We start from the raw sequence: 22079 nt of genomic DNA on the forward strand, positions 1-22079 counted from the left end.
AAATAGATTCCAGTTTTCAGATCTAAGCATTGAGGTAACTCATGAATAATTCTCATTTAATATCTTGAACGGAATGTACAAATATAATGTAAAAACATGCAATTTGATAATATAGGCAAAACACGAAAGCTTAGTAGGGAAACGAAGCTTATTCACATGTGCTCAGCCAAAATAAGTCCAATAAAGCCGCCGAAAAGGAGCATGTGATATCTAAAGTTAGAAGTTTTAGCAAAGAGATGTCCAGGTTAACGGTTACTGCTGTCCCCTGTTCATATTTAAATCTGCAGCCACAGATTGTTGATTCTTGAAAATTCAATTCCTTACTATTGGCGAATAATGTTACCCCTTTTCAGTATATGATCGATTTATATTTAATCCTTCATTTTTAAATTTTGTGCTTTTCTATTCTCCAGGTCTTGAACCCTCACAAATGGCTCCAGCAAAAAAGGCAAAATTAAACATTGATAGTGGAAGATTATTTCAAGAGACCAGAATCATTTGGAGTTATTGAACATAGTAGGAAAGCATTTTACATTCTGTATGGGAAAAAACGTTGTGTGTCGCACATCTGGTGTCAGACGGCAATTTAACACAAACCACAAGATTGTTGATAAAGCTGAATGGAAGGTGTTTTATTAGAGGGAAATTGAAGAATTATAAATAGCAGAAAGTTGGGTTTTGCAATTATCTTTCTAAAACAAACCATCTAACAATAGCCAGCTTTCACATTTCACTATGCTTGGCAAAGCATGGTAAATCGCTCTCCGATTGGGATTTAATCAACGAGGTTTGTTTTGGGTACGCGGACCCCCCCCTTCAATAATGGTTTTGGGCATGCAGCCCCAAAAAGGTTTGCCACTACTGTTATATACCTTTGGTGGAGCTGATTGCAACCAAAGTTGAAGCTACACATTATAGCAGTCTTATATACAAAATTTCAACATTCCAAGGCTACTCGTTTTTAAGTTATGCAATATACGTATTTTAAAATCGACTATTTTTGCTGAAAAGGTAATAATAAATAAATAAATGTCTCAAACAATCCAATTTCATATAAATAATGGATAAACATGGCATCACAATTTACTCATAAGATCTTCACTTTGATTTTATGCAGCTGCAATCTTCGGTAAGTTGGTGCTGCTACTTCTTTGGCAGTTTGAAAATGTGTTTTAAGTTTTCTATATGCTACATCAGTAACTTGTATCTGTTACTTATCTAATTAACCACGACTAAACTTCACGGTTGTGGTGCCGTGCGCTACAATATAACAAGCGGTAAAGTGTCTCATTTATGCCGCTCCGCGTCTGCGATCCAGAGCTGTAACCTGAGAAATAATCTCATTGTTAGGCGACGATTGCAACCCGTTATTTTCATTTTTGCGATAAAGGCCTATCGACGTGGTGTTCACATCGCTCGCGGTTTGAGACAAAAGCATCTTGATGTGCGTGGCATGTCTTTTTAGCACAAGTGGTTAAATAACAATCAGTTTTTTCACATTTAACCACTTCACACGAGCATAAGTTTGACAGGGCTTTACCAACTTTCATAGCCAATGGAAAAATACATACATACCTACTAGCTATACAAAGGATTTAATAAATGAAAAATCATATAACTGCAAAAAGTACCTCAATATAAAAAGTAAAATAATTAAAATTATATAAAATTTTATATTGGAAAAAAAGGTATATATACATCTTCAACATCTTCATCAGGCTGCACATTTGGATCTACTTCTCTTACTAAATCCTGAAGGCGCTGCTTATTTAAAACCTAAAGGGGGGGAAAAAAGATAAAAACTTAATTTTTACAAATATCACTGTTCATGCATACCTTCAATCTGCATTAAGCATATTCCACATTCAAATAAAAATTGATAGCTACATAAAAAATTGCATATTTTAATTTCTGCTATCAATATCCTGCTATGCAAAAAAGATGACTTAAGCTAATCTTTAAGCAAGTCAAATTTTATATGTCAAACTATTCCTAAATGTTTACGCTTATCTCAAACTTATGTAGTACAAGGAATTTTATTATTACAAGGCCCTTCAATACATGGTGATGCATATATGAATCATATCAGTTTTTACCGAATATAGCATTAACCCTTAGCCTGTCGAGTAATTTTCTGCAAATCCCTTTAAAACTGCCGTTAGTTATGGACCGAACTTCCCATAAAATGTCGCAAAAATAACCCTAAACTTCTGAAAATTGTCAAGCAGTTCTTTTGTTATTTCCCATCCCTCCCAGAATTTTACTTCAATGATTCTGCTAAGTTAGATTGATTACTAGATATTGTTCCGTAGATGTGAGCTGTCAAGAGAATTGCAAAAGACTAGACTCTCTGTGATGACTGTCTTAATGCCGCAGGGTACAGCTGCGAAACTTAAATTTCCTTCCCTTTGTCTTAATGCCGCAGGGTACAGCTGCGAAACTTAAATTTCCTTCCCTTAAACAATCTTATCTCTTCTCTTCTCTTTTCTACATATAATAAAAGAAAGAGTCTGTGTGTGTGTGTCTTTTGTTCGCGCTGCGCGTAAGCTAATAGACCCATGGCTACGAAATTTATTACACAGGTGCATATAGAAAAGAGACAGTGCACCTCGAAGCGAATTTTTTGAAACTCGAATTAATTTTTTTTTAATTTTATGTTTCGTGACAAAATCGCATCATTTTGAGACAATATGGGCTATAGGAAAGCGAGATTTTACTCTACACACTCCATTTTCACATCGTCATGAAACGTAGGCACTTAGCTATTTTACGAACTTAAAATAAATTTCCTGTTTCAATAAATTGATTAAATACGAATTTATTTAACAAAGGAAACTTAACACCTTTTCAACGGGATTTTTTCTAAAAATGTTTATTTTTCTTTGATTTTTGGACTCGTTAAACTTTCATCCTTGCCACTGCTTTTAAAAAAAGAATTTTGAAAAAATGATAATATTTTGTATTTTTAAAGAATTTTTTAAATGAAGCTTCTGAGTACACTTCTCACATCTTTAAAAATGTGATTTTGGCAACAATTTTCCTGTCTTGTTGTTGATAGATTTTTGATGAAATCGCATCATTTTGAATAGTTTCATTCTTTTAGAAATATGGGTTTGGCAACAATTTTTCATATTATTTCTTATGTCACTGTTTTTAAGAGATTGGCATATTTCATTGTCATTTATATATATATATATATAATAAAGTTTTATTGTTATTTTTTTTTTTTTTTTTTGGATAAAGTTGTTTTGCAGAGTAAAATTCTGGATGGAATTTTATGTTTTTTGAGTTGCTTTCATGTTATTTTTTGCTTATTTCACTGTTTGTAAGATATTGAAAAGTTTTGCATGATTTTGTTTCTTCAACGAAATTGGTTGGTTAATTTTTTATTAGGATAATTAATATTTGTATTAAGGAATATAGCTTATTTTATTGTAATTTTTTTCTCTTGAAAATATAAGATAAAATATCATTAATTATACTTTGCTTTTCAGAATTTTTTGTTTTGTGCATTCTTTTATGTTATTTATTGCTCATTTCATTATTTTTAAGATACTGAAAAGTTTTGAGTGATTTTTTTTAGGAAACAAAGTTTTTAACCTTCTTTATACCATTTGAGTTCTTAAGATTTTGCAAAGGGAAGTTGGTTAATTTATTTATTAGGATAATTAATATTTGTATTAAGGGATATTGTATTAATATTTGTATTAAGGGATATATTATTTCATTGTAATTTTGTTATACATAATAACTTTTTTATGAAGTTGTTCTGCAAAGTAAAGTTCTACGCAGTTTTTAAATTTAACATTTGGTGTTCCCTTCAGCCATTTTCCTGCTACATTTAAAAGCCAGACGAAGGCTGGCAGCGAAGCTGTTAGTTTTCAAATAAATTGGTTTTAAAATTCACCCTGTTAAATTTTTAATTATTATGCATTTTTAACCTAAGTAACCTAAATCTGTATGTCACTGATTATCACAGGAATTTCAATGCAAACTGATTAAACTGCTATCACTAAAATTCTATTCTGACAAATATCTGGTGCTACTTTCATTCCTTCTGAGATATTGCTGAAACATATCGTATTATTTCCGATTTTCTGTATTTTTGTTATTAATTGAAAATCTTTAAAACTTTCAACATTTTCCTATATTCTTCAACTGCATGCAAATAATAATTATTTTAAATAATTTCTTTTTGCGTTAATTATTACGTAGTTTCAAGAGTAATAAATGGAACATTTGGGTGTTATTTAAGGGTGATAATATTAATATTAAATTTGCATTTTACTTTTTAATATACATTCAAGATATTCAGAAAGGGAATTATAACTTGAAACTGTTTTTAGTGTATCATAAATTTATTGATTCAAATTAAAAATTCTTGCTTTCCTGTCCAAGAAACACTAGTAAACTTTATCTGAAACAGGAAAGATGAGACATATTAATAACAAACAAAGCAATTTGGTGTTATTTAAGGGTGATAATATTAATATTAAATTTGCATTTTACTTTTTAATATACATTCAAGATATTCAGAAAGGGAATTATAACTTGAAACTGTTTTTAGTGTATCATAAATTTATTGATTCAAATTAAAAATTCTTGCTTTCCTGTCCAAGAAACACTAGTAAACTTTATCTGAAACAGGAAAGATGAGACATATTAATAACAAACAAAGCAATTAATTTGGAAGTCAAAGAACAAAAATCAGCGTTATATTTTCAAATTTTCACAATCTAATTTTCATTATATATTATCTCCTTCATTTGCGCTTATGCAGCTGAGAATGATGGTTCGGTAAAACCATCGAAACTAGTCCTGTGAAAATTTGAAAATTTTTATCACAATCTAATTTTCATTATATCTTATCTCGTTCATTTGCGTTTATGCAGCTGAGAATGATTGTTCGGTAAAACCATAAAAACTAGTCCTGTGAAAATTTGAAAATATATAATGCTGATTTTTGTTGTTTGACTTCCAATTTAATATTTCTTTGGTTTTTTATTGTATCTTAATTAAACAAAGCAATGTTAATTAAAGCATTAGCTTACAATATAATTTATTCAATATGGTATTTTTGTAAAGAGTGTTGCTGAACATTTGGTAAAGTATAAATAAGCATTGCATTTAATAATTATAAAAGTTATTAATTATTTAATAATTAATCATAAGAATATGAATAATTAAAAAATTTTTTGGAGATATATTTTCCAGTGATATTTTTTTTCTAGGGATTCCAGCATACATTTTTGAAGCATTATGCTCTTAATAAATGTCTTGTTTGAACATAGCATTTATTATTGACAAATCTCTAACCAAAGGAAATACCTTACTAGTGAGGATATTTAAACAAAAATTTTTACTAGAATAAATATTTTCGTTATTTTAATACTACTAATAATATACAAACATTAATTAAAGTTCACTATAGTTGAGCGAATAAGATTGCTGGATGTTGGTAGTTTGTTTTGGCAATCGAACAGGTTAGCTGCTTGTGGTCTTTATGATTTTCCCGATGCGTAACGTGAATTCAAGCCAATTTTATTTAGAAAATTACCCATGAAGGTGTTCTCTTAAAGCAAATAACCCACGACTTCTTAAAAACTGTAAAATATAATCTGTGGATATTTTTCGTTATACGATAACACGAACAAAATGATTTCCTGTACAAAAACATTAGATCAGCGCTGTTATTGCCCGCCATTTAATGAAATGCATCCATCTTATTCCTTACAATTAATTTTCCTTTTTCAAAGAAAGTTTGATTTCAGTAAAATGTACTATTTACAATGTATCATTTTATTTTGCTCGTTTTTTATGCATATATTGAAATTCAGATAGATATTGCGTAAGTTCAGAAAGACAACTAGTCTCCAAGCGGTAAGATAGCTGAGCACCGGTAAATTCTAGCGGCTGCATGGGAGGTTTAAGGGTTTTTCACAAGTACAATTGTGAATTAACAGTTTGTTTCTCACAAAAAAATCTACCATGAAGACTTCCTTTCCCTTAGACAAATAGGTCCTGTGTGCTTTATCATAATCCAAAATCTTAAGCGTAAAACCTTTTATCATAGCCGATAAAATATTTTCTATCTGATGTGTCAAGTTAGCATAATTGTATATTTCTAACGAAAATTGTTTGGCTCATGTTACCCTATAATGAAAAAATGATTCAAATCGGTTTTTAGCTTAAACAGTATTTTCATTATTAATTATATCACAAATTTTATCAATAGTATTCTTAGTATTAATTGAAGGCATGTATTCAAGAATATAATATACACAAAGCTGTGTCTAATGATTATGGCTAATTTTTATATAAAATTTTATAGTATAAAAATTTAGGTTCGTAGGTGAGCCATATTTGAAAGAGTACTTGTGCATTATAAGAAAAGAGAGAGGGAAATTTATGAATCAAAAACTTTACCACGAAGTAATATAAAAATGCAATACAACACAAAAGAGTGCAATACTATTTCATGTTTTGTGGATATACTTCAAGACACAAACATGCTTTCAGCTGTATTCGTTCATCAGAGAAAAAATTTCATATGAAGCTATTTTTTCAAATCTTTCACTATACAAGTAATACAAAAGCAGTATAGGAATTTCTTTTCTTAATATCCAACCAAAGAGCTGAAGGGACGTACAATGATTAATATACAATGGGTGCCTTGAATTATTTTGCTTTACATGCAGTTTCCTTATATATGTAAAACAAAATAAACTTTCACCCATTCCAAGAACTTACAGAGAGAGAGAGAAATATCTATAACAAATTTTATTGCTGTCTGACTGATTGCTTCGGGAACAATAAGTCTTCCAACTCAAGCTTCTAGCTATTCAAATACGAACGCTTCTCAGCAAAGCCATTTGCACCGCATCTGCTTTGTTAAAGAAAACCTTTTGGGGGTAAAATCATTCACTTCATCGGGTTTTTCAAACAAAGCAGTCAGTGGTCCTGTAACTAACTGCCGACCAAGAGAAATTTCTCAGAAACTTTTGTTCGAAGAAAACGAGTTTTATATTTTTAAGAATTTCCAGTCTGACAGCAAGATTTTGTTATTTTTCATATATAGATGAAACAGAAACTAATTTGTTTTTAACAAAGAAGAAAAAGAATTAATACGCTTATTTAAGTTGTTTTACACAGCACCAAGTAAGGAGACGAAATTTAATTTTCTTTATAAATATTTTTCTCAGACAATACTTTAGCGTTTTTCAAATTACGAAAATAGCGCATTAGTGCATGCATTTTCAAATCCGATTTATTTAATTAATATATATGGATATGCCGAACAAGCACACTTTCGCATATATAAACTGTATATTAGTACATACATAAAAATGAAATAAAATTTTAAAACAAGCAATTTAAAAACTACTGTATTGAAAAATTATTAAAAATTTGTCTTTACCTCATTTTTTTCCGTTATATATATTTACTTCAGTTTTGTTATATGAATTTCCTTAATTTTATTTTGTTATATGCATCTGTTAGTCTTTTTGAAAAATTTTTAGATTATTTGAGTACGGCAAAGGAAATAGATCTATCAGCCGAAGGCAATGGATGTCCCCATGGACGACTTTCTAAGTAAAACATACTCATGTTCCTGTTACACATAGGGCAAATCACAAAACTCAACCATGCAACCAGTTCGTTTGTTTGGGTTCGAATATGAGTCGAACTAGCGGTAATCAGAAATCTTACCCAGGAGGCCATTGATTGGGTTTGACAGATTTGGAAACCTAATAAATAGTATTTAATAAATATAATATTATTACACGAATCGGATTTCTACAGTCAAAAGTCGTTAATTCGGACACCCATAATTCGGAATGATCTATAATCCGGACATCAAAACTAAAAACTTTCTGCGCATGCGCCGCGTTGACACATGCGCAGAGGCGTTCACGCGTGCGCGTAAGACCTTTTACGACTGCGCATATGAGTGTGCGCAAGTGCAGAATACGTTTTCGCGTCCGCATTTTATGTATAATGGACGTATAAGCTAAGATTATCTAATTATGTATTTCAGTTAATGTTGATGATTGCGTTGTTCCTTAATTTTCGAATTGCATCCGGCTTATTATTTTTTGCAGACTGTAAGAGCAATTTTATAAAAGTAAGCTTAAACTTTCGATTATATCAAATAGAATTTCCGATATATATTTGTTAATATGTAAAGGATCTAAAGCGAAAGTATGTTTTGAAATCCGAAATCTGTTTATCAATTTCACGCTGCTCGGCGGCGGGCGCGTAATGAATTGGAAGTTGATCTGTCAACACTATCCTTATCTTCAGCGCAGATGTTTTTATTTTATTTGGCTTATAATTTCTTTACCAAATGTAGTATTTCATCTCGATATGCTCCGTCTTTGATATGATTTGATATGATTAATATGAAATTTGATATGATTTAATTTTGATATGATTTTATTTTAAAACAAGTTCCTCGTCATTATAATTCACTTCCGATAGCGAAGAAAAGTGACAGAGGTTATTGAAAACGAAAAAATTTCGATTGACAAATTAGTCGGTGTTCTCGACACAGCAATTATAGGACTTGAACAGCCGAACTTTGTAACTGAACAAGAAATTATGTCTGTTTAATAGAATTAAAGAGAAAGTATTATCACATGAAACGAAGCAAAACTTAAACAACTTACATTGAAAGAAATGTTTAATAAAGTAAACAAATAAATATTAAGCTTTTTCTTTTTGCAAATTTTGATACCCTTTAGATCATAATTGTTCTTTATTTCATAAATTACGGTTTCATATTTTTAATTTTAGAATTTCTGCATGCCATCTTACCAGATTTAAACTGATGATCTATAATCCGGAAAAATCAATAATCCGGAATCGCCGAAGTCCCGACGAGTCCGGATTAATGACTTTTGACTGTATTAAACCAAATAAAATTCTAATATCAAACACAACTAAATCTCGATAAAACTTACACTGATAAACTGATAAACTGATGTAACACTGATAAATTCAAATACCAAACGGAATATACGTTAATTCTACATAGATAATTTTTTGTAATATATTTCGCTGGGAATGTCTGGCCGCAAAATTCTGATTATATATACCCTTATTTTAAGGTTATCACATATCTGATGGTTTGACTTTTACCTCAAAACACAAAGAATCCACAAAATTCAATAAAATTAATAACTTTATTTCCCTGTTGAAAATTCTCTGGATCTTTTCAAATATAAAAGCACATGCGCCAAACAGTTTGCTTTAAATAAATACCGTAATTTCCGGAAGAAACGCTGTGGTGTTTACGTGTTTAAAACTTAAATTTTCAGCGGGTGCGGCGTTTCTACCCATGCGACGTTTAGGTGCACTAAAAATAAAATATTTCCTATGATGGTCATTGTACATAGTTTGGATGGCCTTGTCATTGTGCATAGACTGGTGCTGTTCCCACACAAAAGACCACTCAGTTGCTTTTTGCGAACGTTATTTTGTTTACATTCTTTCCCTTGAACGGACCTACATGCCTTATTCACCCTAAACGAGATCTCAAAAAATAACATTCTTCCCCCTTTCCAATCAACATTCTCATCAGTTCAAATAATCTCTCTCCTCTGCCATTCGATGAATTTTCCAGGACCAATCCTCTTCCCACCCCTGCCTTTTCTGCAATTTTTTTCAAAGGCGGACATGACTCCACCTGCCTCGCAATAACGAACTCAGACGTATTTCCCCATCAGCATGAATGGATTTTTCTTGGTATTCTGCCAGATACAGATCCTGTCAGTTTGGGTACAAGTACTTGTTGGATAGTTTTTAAATAAGAAGGGAGTGGAAAATTTTTGAAAATGTCCCTAAACGGCACAGAAGCTATACTGCTGGTTTTAAGCTTAATGTAATTTCACGTGCTGAACAAATTGGAAATCAAGCAGCAGCTCGAGAGTTTGAAGTGGACGACAGATGTATTTGACGTTGGAGAACTGAAAAAGAACTTCTTAAAAATATGCCACAACAGAAACAGGCCAAAAGAAGTGGTACTGTAAGGTGGCCAAATCTAGAGGACGACCTTGCAAACTGGATAAAGGAGCAACGAGGAAAGGGAATGGCAATTTCAACTGTAAAAATTTGCTTACAAGCAAAATTTATAGCAAAACGAATGAACATAAATGATTTCAAAGGAGGTGTAGCAGATTTATGAAAAGAAACAATATTTCTGTGCATACTAGAACAACAGTCGGGCAACAATTACCAATGGACTGGCAGGATAAAAAGTCATCTTTTTCTAAAATATGCGACAGCTATTATTGACCCAAAAAAAAAAAAAAAAAAAAACTTCTTCGGTCGCAGATAATAAATATGGATGAAACGCCGTTAGCTTTCGACTCTCCTGCAAACAGAACTGTTGATGAAACTGGTGCAAAAACTGTATCCGTGTTTATGACGGGGCATGAAAGAACGTCATTTACATGTGTGTTAGCTTGTGCCGCAAACGGTGACAAGTTAAAGCCGATGATAATTTTTAAACGAAAGACTATTCCGAAGGGAGATTTTCCTAATGACGTAATTATTTGTGCAAACGAGAACAGCTAGATGTGCGAAGCAATCGTGCATGAGTGGCTACAAAAAGTTTGGCAGTGTCGTATGAGATCTTTTTTCCAACCAAAAGGGTTATTGATAATGAATTCCATGCGTGCTCATTTCTTTGAGTCAGTGAAAACCAGATGTCAAAAATTGTCTATGACCGAAGCAATAATTTCTGGTGGTTTGACAAAAATCTTACAACCATTAGATTTTGACAAAAATCTTACAACCGTTAGATTTGTCAGGTAATAAATCCTTCAAAGCTGAAGTCCGAAAGCGGTGGGAGTGTTGGATGAGTGAAGGATTGCATACGTAAACCAAAAGCTGTAAAATGCATAGAGCATCTTATGAAGAAATTGCAAAGTGGGCAGGAAGTGCGTGGAAATCGGTAGAAACATTGTCAATAATAGCAGGGTTCAAAGAAGCTGAAATTATACCCTTAGATAAAGAGACTGTAAACCAAGAGGATGAATGTGACGATCTGGAAGACTTAGATCAGGCTTTACTAAATCTTTTTAATTCAGATAGTGAAGAATCAGATTTTGATGGCTTCATATGATGTATAGTTTGCTGTAATTCGTAAGTAAAATTTAAAATTTCCTTTTGTCATCCAAATTTAATATTTTGGTGTTGCAACATTTTTTATAATATAGTCTGAGTATTACAAATATGGACTTCTTTAGTGGGTAAATATAAGTATATAGTACGTGAAGGTAAATATATTTTCCACATTTCTTACCTTTAATTTATTTTTGAGTTATGGTTTCATTTCATGCATTTTTCTTAACTGGTATGTCATATATCAGGACTTAGGTTGAGTTTTTGCATCTATACGGCCCACGACGATGTCATGCGCAATTTAATCTATTGCAGCGTTTACGCTAATGCGGCGTTTCTGTGTAATTTAAATTTTTTTCCTGCCATTTTTCTCGAGTGCGCCGTTTACGCTGATGCGGCCTTTCTTCCGGAAATTACGGTATATGCAGCAATGAGAAGATGCGTTTTTGACAGCAACTCGTTTCGAAAATCGAAAATTTTTCTAAACGTAAGAAATTTGTCGCTTAAATTAATTTTTTAATAAACAAAAAACAAAATAGAATCGCATATTATTAAAAGAATTTTTATTGATAATTCAGATTCTGAAAACAAGAACATTGTTGTTATAAAAAAAAGAAAGAAAGAAAAAGAAACAACATATTTCATTCAACGGGGGCCACTTTGGCGCATGCACTTTTCAACAGAAAAATATTTGAAGCATGTTATGGATAATGGTTTATTTGATTATGGCAAAGTACTCGATGGTTATTTGCCTAAGGTGAAGGATACCTTCGTTCGAGGAGTGCCTAACGGAAATTGGCTTGAATACATGTTACACATATGGAAAACTAAGAATATCATCCTGGCAGCCAACCTGTTTGTCGGGATTCGAACCCCAGACAGAACCACCAGTTGTTCCGTTAGACTCCGCTCAGTCACTGGTGGGCTGTCCAATAATGGAAAAGCTCAAAATTTCATATTAGAGAAAAAGGGGTAGCATAGTATAATTCGAATTTATTGCCATTTCAGTAATGTGAAGCGATTTCAAGAATGTTTAATTATTTTATTTAGCTTATGACAAACTAAATAAAATAATTAAACATTCTTGAAATCGCTTCTTATAACATAATGGTAGTTTGACCTGCATTCAAACCCCCGTGAACAGGCTGATTGCATGGGCGTTTTTACGGTTTTAGCTTTTTGTAGTGCGAGATTGTTTCCCTTAGAAAATCTGTCACGAAAGCATACCTCCCCTTAGACAGGTCGTCTTCACGTGCTTAATAATCTAACAAGCCAAACCAAACACCACCCGAGCGAGGACTCGTAGTCAAGGCACGTCATCATGACTAAATTGGCTCATATTCACAATAAACATGGGCAGCAAAAATTCGTGAAAACTGGTATGCAGGCAATCATTCGTCAGGATTTGAAACCGCTTCAAACTATTAGTATTGAACAAATTTACCGCTACTTCGCTGGCGGCCTTTTGTAGTATCTATAAGAAAAGTAATCGCAAAGACACAATCATTGCGTACCGACGGATGAATTAAGTTCGGAATTTAAAGAATAACTTTCATCCGTGCTATTGCTGTTAGCATTGACATTTGGACAGATGTTAATTTATTTTAAATTCTTTTAATGTAATTAATTTATATCTTTAAATAATTGATCTTCTGACTGTAATTTTTTGTGCGGAGTATATCTAACCCTTCCGTACACTAACTGTTTTAATTAATTTACACTCCATTAATTTTAAGAGATTTTATATCGATAGATTTCTTTCCAAAAATGTTTCAAGGAATACATATTTTTTCTTTAGATTTTAAAACATTTTGGATTTAAACTCTTAATAATAAAATTTTTAAAACAAATATTTTTAGAAATTCATTCGGTGTATTCATTTATTCCATTTAATTGAAGTTTGGAGTAGAATATCTTCCTTTCAACATTCATATAATTTTTATATGTCAGTTCGCCAATATCTATGCAGCACAGTGCCACATATACGATTTCGATATAAAGAAAAGTAATAAGCTAATTTTAAAATTATTTTACACAAAACCAAGTAAGAAGATAAAATTTTATTTTCTTAATATATATTTTTTCTCAGAAATTATTTTGCAAGTAAATTTTTTTCAAGTTCCGAAAATCTCACCTACATGTATTTTCAAACCAGATTTATTTAATGTATATAGATAAGCTAAACAAGCGTACTTTTGCACGTATAAAATATGCATTAACAGGGTGTTTGTGGGACCCCAAAAAATCCCCTGAAACTTTTACTGACTTACTACCGACATTTTGGAGTTTCGAGAAGGGGGGGGAGAGAAATGAAAAATTACAATTATGAAGTATTGAATGACCTAATTATAAAAGTTCAATTAATTACTTTTTTTGCAAAATTAATAACCATAAATTTTCAAACATATAAACTACTACATTTTATGTAAATATTTTAAATTACCTGAATTAATTCTTAAAAAAAAATTATCTAATTTCTGCTGCTTTTTTTTATTTTCTGATGTTTGTGGGCTTGTCTTTCTTTTGTGGTGAACTTCATAATTGCAGGAAGGTTGACTTTTATTTTCCTCATTTACAGTTGAAGAAATTTCCTCGAGAACTGCACATGCAGAGGTAGAAGCAGTTTGCTTTTCTGCTAATGTAGAAGGTTTTTCAGAGACTTTTATAGGTGACTCATCTGAAATACATGTTTTTAAGTCCTCTTGATATGTTTTCCAACTTCTGCTCATATTCAGTAAGAGATCTTTGTGAATTGGATCAGTCACTGGATTTTTTGAGCCATATTTTTCACATGAGGCTTCTTTAGAAAGCATTAAATCATATTTAATAGTCTGCACTGCATCTAGGGAATCAATCTTAAGAGAGGTTCTATAGTCAGTGACAAGTGTATCCATTAAGTTGAATGCACTTTCCACTAATGGGCTATGGAAGCAGCTAAGGCAGGCTTTGACCAATTTAGCCAATGTAGGATACTTATAATCATTTGTGAAATCATCTTTTAAATTAAAAACTTTAGACCAATATTTATCAATTGTACACTTGACTTGATTTCAACTTTCATCAGATGTGTAGAGCATTTCTTTGGTGATATCAATATCACTCTGGTATAACCTTATTTCAGCTTCTACTTTTGACTTTTCATTATCACTAAAAATATGGGACATAAAAGATGATAATTTTTCAAAAGCTAATATTGTACTGGTTTTACCTCTTAGCTCTGGATCTAATGCTGTAAAACTAATTAGATATGAATTTTTAAGGGGTAATTTCTGTTTCATATGCTGTGCTGTATTAGTATAAGCTTTCATCAGAGAAATTTGGAATTCTTTTGCTATTGGATGATTTTTTGATAATTTCTTCAGGAGAGTGGAAGCTTCTGTACCAGTAAATATTACTTTGCTAGGTAGATGGAATTCTGGATTTGTGACATCAACCTTTAATAAATCATTATAAGATGTGCACTCTATATTTTCTGGCTTCATAAAAAAAGAGAAAAATTTTGCCATCAATTTATAAGTACTGGAATGTATTAAATGAAGCATTGGTTTTTTTGTTTCAAATAATTTAATATATGTGTTGAACTCTGGTAATACTGCTGAATATAATGCCATATGCAATAAGGTTTTGTTTTGCATAACAAATAACCCATTTAGTATTCTTTTTTTCCGAGCTAAAGTATCCTTTGCGAGTTGCTGGGAATGCAAGCAAGAATACACCCCTTCAACAATTTTTTTCTGAGCTGCAGAAATATTTCTTTTATTGTATACAGTTTCAATATAAGAAAAATAATCCCCTTTATAAGTTTTATCCAAGTAGTGAAAATAAAATGCAATAAGAGCATCCCACAGATCTTTGATTCTTTCTAAAACACATAAAATGTACACTCACCTATGGTCTGGTCTCTTCAAGGGCTTAAGTTTTTTAATGGCAAGGGATTCACAGATTTTTAAAAAATTTTCTCTTTTACTGCAGCTTTTCATATCAAAATAGATTTCATCAAACAAATCTTCTAAGTATCTATCAAAACATGAAGCAAATTTTTTTGCACAGTTATTAGCTGTGTGACATGTGTCACCATCAATATCTAATAAGTGGGGTGCTTTGTTTGATCATAGTCTGGTTTCAACACCCTTTTTTTTTCCACGCATGGTGTTACACGAGTCCATTAATACACTAATTAAGTTTGCCCATGGAATATTATTATCTTCAATAGTAAACTGCTTTAAAAACAGCTTCTGAATTTCAAGATTCTATCTTTAGAGATGCAAAATGATGCAAATGCAAAATAATGCAAATGCAAAATCCCCCTTCTCTACTTATTGGCACCACGCCAGGAGAGATAAGACCTTTGAACCCAGAGTCACGTGATGGCACATCTGGTCGAACGAAGTCTCTCCCTTTTTTTTCTGACGTGCCTACTTGCCGAAAAGAATACAGAAGAGAATGTCCGAGAACCAGGGGAATGAGTCATAACTTGCAATAAGGAAAGAACAAAAAAGAAGTTTTTTCTCCCTTTTTACGCATTAACACTGCCTTTGGAGAAAGAAAGGAAAAGTTTTCACCACACACACTGACCTTGCATTTTCTGCTTTCAAAGCAAACAAAATTACCCAGATCAAAATAAATAATTCATTATTATTCCTACTTCCTTTTGAAAGATTCCCAGAATTTCTGGGTATTGAAGTTCAGAAACCCCGGAATTACGGGGTTTCCCCGGAGCACAAACAGCCCTGCATTAATACATACATAGAAATGAAATAAAATTTGAAAATAATGCAATTTAGTAATTAGTGTATTAAAAAATAATTTAAAATTTGTTGTGATCTCATTTCTTATGTTATATGCATTTATTTTAGTTTTGAATATGCACTTATTTTAGTTTTGTAATATGCACTTATTTTATTTTATTATGGTATATGCATTTACTAGTCTTTGTTCTCAAATTTTGTCCGATTATTTGAATATGGCAAAACAAACGAGAACGTCTGTCTAAAGGATAGACTAGTCGCCGTGGTGGGCTTTCTAAGTAAAACTCATTCATATCCATGTCACACATGGGAAAACTATGAAACCCAACCATGCAGACAAGTTGTACGTTTGGGTTTCAGGGCAAGTGGAACTAGTAGTAATCAGCGGTCTTAGCCAGGAAGACCACTGTTTGGGGTCTGATAGCTTTAAAAACCTGATAAATCGTATTTAATAAACTATACTAATAAATGAACCAGTTTTATAAATAAAAATAAAATGCTTATACCGGACGTAACTAAATCTCGATATAACACAGAATAACACTGAATTTATATACTAAACGAAATATACATTAATTCTATTTATAGAAAAATTTAGCAAATTTCGTTGGGAATGTCTAGTGGCGAAATCCTTACTATATATATCGTTATTTTAAATTCATCGCATACCTCGTGTTTCGACTCTTACCTCAAAATACATATAGCCCACAAATAACTTTATTTTTTATTTAAATTTAATAACTTTATTTCCCTATACAAATTTCTCAGGATCTTTTCAATTATAGGACAACACACACAAAAGAATTTTCTCTACACAAATAGATGCGCTAGTAAGAAAATGCACTTTTGACAGCACCTCATGTCTATAATGGTAAAATTTTTCTGAACATAAGAAATTTGTTGCTTAACTTCATTTTTTTCCTTTAAACAAAAATTCAAATAGGTTTTCATTAAACACAAAACACATTATTAAAAATGTTTTATTCCCATTCTGAAAATGAGAACATTGCTATAAAAGCAAAGAAAAAAAAAAAAAAAAGAAAAGGAACAGCATATTTCACTTAATGGGAGCCAACTTTGACGCATAAATTTTTAAACACAAAATATTTTAAGCATGTTATGGAGTAATCATTTGGTTTTTTTGACTGTTGCAAAGCACTCGAGGGTTATTTTACATAAGGGGAAGGATGCCTTTCTGGAAGGCTTTTTAAAGGAAACCTGGCTTTTTAAAGCTTTTTAAAGGAACTGTTTATTACATTAAATAAGCTGCCTCACTAAGTCTGGGCATGTTGTCCATATGAATGACAGTAACATACTAAAAGTAATATTTTCGGCTAGTCCAAATAAAGCTAAAAGAGGAAGACCCCAACTCAGATGGATAGATGCTTAGTCTTTATAAACTAATAATTGGAGGAGTTTGGCTGCTAGTAGAGGTGGTCGGAAGGCATTCGCCCACCTTGGGCTGTTGCGCCATGGATGATGATGATGATAGAACAACAGTTTTGTCTAGATAGCAAATGTGTCAACTTAATACTTCCAATGAGAACACATACTTCTGTCTTTATATTCGCAGCTTTTACTTTGAAAAAGAACATCACTATGACATAAGAACACAAATAATGGGAAACAGGAACACTGACATATGTATCTTTTTATAGAAAACTGTTTGGAACGTGTTGTCCTATAATGAAAAAGATCCAACACAGATATTTTTTCAAATAATGAATTATCATTTCCATTACCAAGTTAACTGTTGCAGAGAATAGGGAAACCTTAATAATGCTGAGATTACTATGAGAAGCATATCAAGCAATTCAAAATATATTGAATAAATTAATCCTCTACATAGATTTTAACAGAGATTATGCAGATCTACTAATTACAAATTTTTCTGTGGCTAAATAATATATGTTTGAACTGGACTTCATAATTTAAGCCAATAGTCTCAAACTGGTGGCTTGTGGGCCACATATGGCCCCTAAAGCAATTTTATGTGGCCTGCAAATACAGTGTTACAAAGACTTCAAGATTTTGATTATTCAAAGTCTGAATTCAATTTTTTATTATCATTAAAAACTAATGTGAATAATGTATAAAAAAAATCTACACATAGAACTAATTAAATTACACTGTGATTTAAATCTTATTTAAAGATTTGAAGATATATATTTTAACTTTTACTCATACTTGCTAAAAAATAAATAAGTTCAATTACGAATTTTTGCCCTAAGGATAATCTCTTTGTCTGATAATACATTTACATGTGAACAGCTTTATTTCAAATTTGAAAATTAATAAGCAGGAGGCTGTTTTATAATTATTTACATACAAATACATGCATTTTTATTTATGCATTTAAGAAAATTTTAATACATAAGAGAAAGAGGCTATGTCGTCATTACAGTGGAAATTCAAGATAACGAGTTTATTTCATTCCAGCATTGAGCTCATACAGCGGATTTCTCATATCTAAGAACAAACTTCCCCCACTGAAAATAATAGAAATCTAGTTAATTTGTTCCCCACTCCCAAAAATCTCATTACCATCTCATCTTCAGTCGATGTACCTGGTGTTCTTCAGAGAAGGTCTAAGTACAAATTCTTAGCCTTATTGGAAATGATAGCCTCCTACATCGAATCGCCTTTTAACTGCTTCTCGTTAATCCACACCAAAACAGCCTCCTCATATTTTCAAGGAGTTTTGGATGGTGCTTGGAAATAATAGTAACTCCTTTGGTCCTATCAAGTTTCTTAATTTCTTCCTTCTTTAGAATAGGGCAGATCGTCGACGTCGAACGGCCGTAAGTCTTTGCCAATTCCGTCACTCTTACAACGTGCTTATGTTTATCTATGATTTCTTTCTTAATTTCAATAGCCATGGCTTCCTCTTTTTCTTTGCAGCACTTTCTGAGGCAACAATCTTCTTTTGAGGCATCGTAAAATAATAATTATTATTATATTAAAAAACTATTAACTTTAAATGTACACAACAAGTGCACAAACACATAGATAAAACAGCACTGAGTGATCTGACGAGGGGATTCCCCCAAGTCCAGTCGGATCAGGAAATGGCGCAATGCATACCAACAGCCTGTCTCATTGCTCGTTACTCGAGTCAATGCTCGTATTTAGAGACAAATCTTTTGCTCATACTTTGCTCATATCTCGAATTTCTCGTATATAGCGGTATGCTCATATCTCGAGCTTCCATTGTACTTATGCTCAAGTTTCATTCTACTTGTAAAATTCTCTGAAAATTTAAGAAAGTTTTCATACTTTATTTAAATTTAAACTAAAGTAAGTTACTTAATGATGTTAATGAAACATGTTAGAACTATTAAAAAAAAAAAAAACTCAGGCTAAAAATTTAATATTTAGCTGTGAATATATTCAAACTACAAAGTGACACAAAAATGTGTTTCTGTCCCAAACTTGAGATTTCAAGTAGAAAATAACTATAAATTTGATTTTTTCTTCCCTTTACCATACTATTATTATTGTTTATGTATGTGTTGAAAAAAAGTAAGCAAAATTGAAAATTTATTTTAAATGTTTATTTTGTTTATAAATTTTTAATTAAAAAAAAATTCTGGCCTGTCAGCTGTTTTCAGACTGAATATTCGACCTGCACACAATTTGAGACCACCAATTTAAGCTACAGTAATAATACTTCACCATAAAAACAGGTAAATATTCTATTTAGATGTTATAAAATTATAATGTACACATTTATCCATTTACCTGATGAACTTGAGAATTATCTGCAGTGGTCAAGAGATTCACATTGAGGGTTGGAGCAACCGAGTTATGAGCATTGACGGCAGGAGTACTGACAGCTGTAGCAGAAGTATTTACAACAGGTATCGTAACTGTTCCTGTAGCTTGCGTATTTACCTGTAAAAACAGCAATATTTTAAAACTCTTAGTCTTCATAACAGACAAAGTAGCTTTAAAATTCTTAAGTAATTATAAGACTTTTAATTTTTCTTTACACATTGTTCAGTTACTGAATATTCTTGCATTTTCAATGGAATTTAAAACACAGCAATTTCTAATTAAATTCTATAATGTGAAAGGTTTGCAGAAAACCACTGTGTTTAATTTTATTGCAAACAGAAACTTAGTTATTTTTGGAATATAATGGGTTGTTATATTAGAGCAATTTAAAGTTCAGATTTTTAGTTTGGAACTAAATTACTCTGCAATGCATTTTAGCAAAAATTCAAACTAAAAATAGAACAAAAATAACTGTTAATTTCTAATTACTGTAGGTGACTAATTTTTCATCAAGCTAATACATGAAAAGTAGCAGTCATTTTTAAAGTAGTGATGTACTATGAATTTAAAAAAAAAAAAAGAGAAAGAAAGAAAAAAGAAAAAAAAGGGGGGATCAATAAAATTAAAAATGGAAAAAACATCCAGAGTAAAACACCTACCTTTTCCAAGAAACCTATATTCCATTTTTTGTGTGCGTGTGTTGCATTTTCCTATACAGTTCTGAACACGGTGATCTATTTTTGCTTTACAAAACATCAGACAAGTGCACGAATTTTGGTACTGCACAAGCTGTTAGTGTTCTTATGTACACAGCGATCTGTTTCCACTTAAAAAATCAGAGTATCACGCTGATTCTCTATTAATGCACATATTCTGATACATAAAATTTGATCGTTCACAAAATAGTTTCATGGAATGCAAACTTGTATTGAGGACATCACGGTGCTCACAGTATAAAATTTGATGACTGAGGAGCAGCGAGGTGGAAGGGGTTAAACCCATCGCATACTTGCCAACCTATGACACTCAAAAATCAGGAGATTTTTTTAAGAAATCAGGAGATTTTTCACAATGTTAAAAAGACTTTTTAAATGATAAAAATATAGTTTTTAATAATGAATGGACTTTAAGTAGTAACTAATTCTTAAATGCAAGCAACACAAAATACCTTACACATAAAAAAATTTTTACTACACGCATCGTTTAAGGGAAAAAAAAAAAAAAAAAAAAAAACTCTTTAATCAGTTTTCGTACAAATGTTATAAACAGTGGCAGATTTTGCTTTCTTTAAGAAAGAAACTTTATCATTGTGTTCACAGCAATTGCCACGTAGGCCTGCTTTCGCTGATAAAAGTTTTTCTAATGTGCCATCTCTAATATTAGATCTAAATTTAGTCCTCGTTTTCGCAACAACACTGAGGATCCTCTCACACTCTGCATTACTATAGGGAACTGTCAAGATGACCAACACAATTCTAGACAGTTCACTATATTTTAAAATTCCATCAGCACCTTTCAGTTTTGCAATTAAACTCCACTGGGTGTCAATCGTAGCTGATTTTATAACTTCATCCAAGTTTTCTAATTGTAAACTGCTGTTATGCAGCTGTTGGAACTGTTTTAATTTTTCCTTCCTTTTAGAACTCCTTTCAAGATAATAATAAATATCAACAATGTGTTCATCCACATTTACTGAAGTTGCCCCTTTTTCAGCTGCTAAATTTAAGAGGTGACAGGTGCACCTCATAATCTGAATTTTCCTTTCTTAAGATGCCTGCAACACCAGCCTTCCAAGCCTACCAATACTGGTGCATTATTGGCACCAAGTGCTAAGCAATTATCCAGAGTGCCTGCAGTTTTCTTTTAAAGTTTTAATAATTAGCTGTGCTATATTAAAGCCTGTCAAATGTCCTTATAAAGTGGGAACATAAAGTAAACCGCACTCAATTTCTGAAAACTCTGGATCAAAAAAAGAAACAACAATTGGGTACAGTTTTGAATCGGTATTATTGCTTCCATCAGTAGAGAGGCAGACCGGAGCTGTTTTAATGCAATCAATAACTGAAGATTTATTTTTCAAACCCATTTCTTTAACAATTGCACCTGTTTTGATTCTTGCACCTTGAGTATTTCTTGGCGATTTCACTATCGGGAAACATTTTTCTAAATAAAGCTGCAGCGTGATCCGATGCATTCAGTAGCAGGTTGTGCTCCAGTAAAAAGGCAGAGAACAGACATTCTGCATTAATAACGTTTTGGTCCTTTGTTTCCGAAGAAAAATTTAATTTTTCGTTTTTTTCAAAACAACTCATGTTATCCTTGTGTTTTTGTGTACGCACATGTTTGAGAACATCCGCCCTTCCAACATATGAAATCGAAAAATCGCAACGACAGGCGGTACACATCGCAAATTTATTACATTTCCTT

General features: G+C 31.8%; 1 protein-coding gene across 2 annotated transcripts in view; it reads right to left on the reverse strand.

Annotated features, from left to right (window-relative positions):
* Window positions 1–22079, reverse strand: part of LOC118179428 (transcription initiation factor TFIID subunit 12-like) — a 64895-nt gene that overhangs the window by 6951 nt on the left and 35865 nt on the right. For both annotated transcript variants that reach the window (XM_085813245.1, XM_085813246.1), the window contains 2 exons: window positions 19617–19769; window positions 1699–1776 (listed from right to left, as the gene is read on the reverse strand). In XM_085813245.1, coding sequence (XP_085669371.1) covers window positions 1699–1776; window positions 19617–19769 — 231 coding nt within the window. The remainder of the gene's footprint in view (window positions 1–1698; window positions 1777–19616; window positions 19770–22079) is intronic.

The sequence above is a fragment of the Stegodyphus dumicola genome, chromosome 3, assembly GCF_044657685.1.
Source record: "Stegodyphus dumicola isolate Sdum_Otavi_A_Nest chromosome 3, ASM4465768v1".
Taxonomy (NCBI): Eukaryota; Metazoa; Arthropoda; class Arachnida; order Araneae; family Eresidae; genus Stegodyphus; species Stegodyphus dumicola.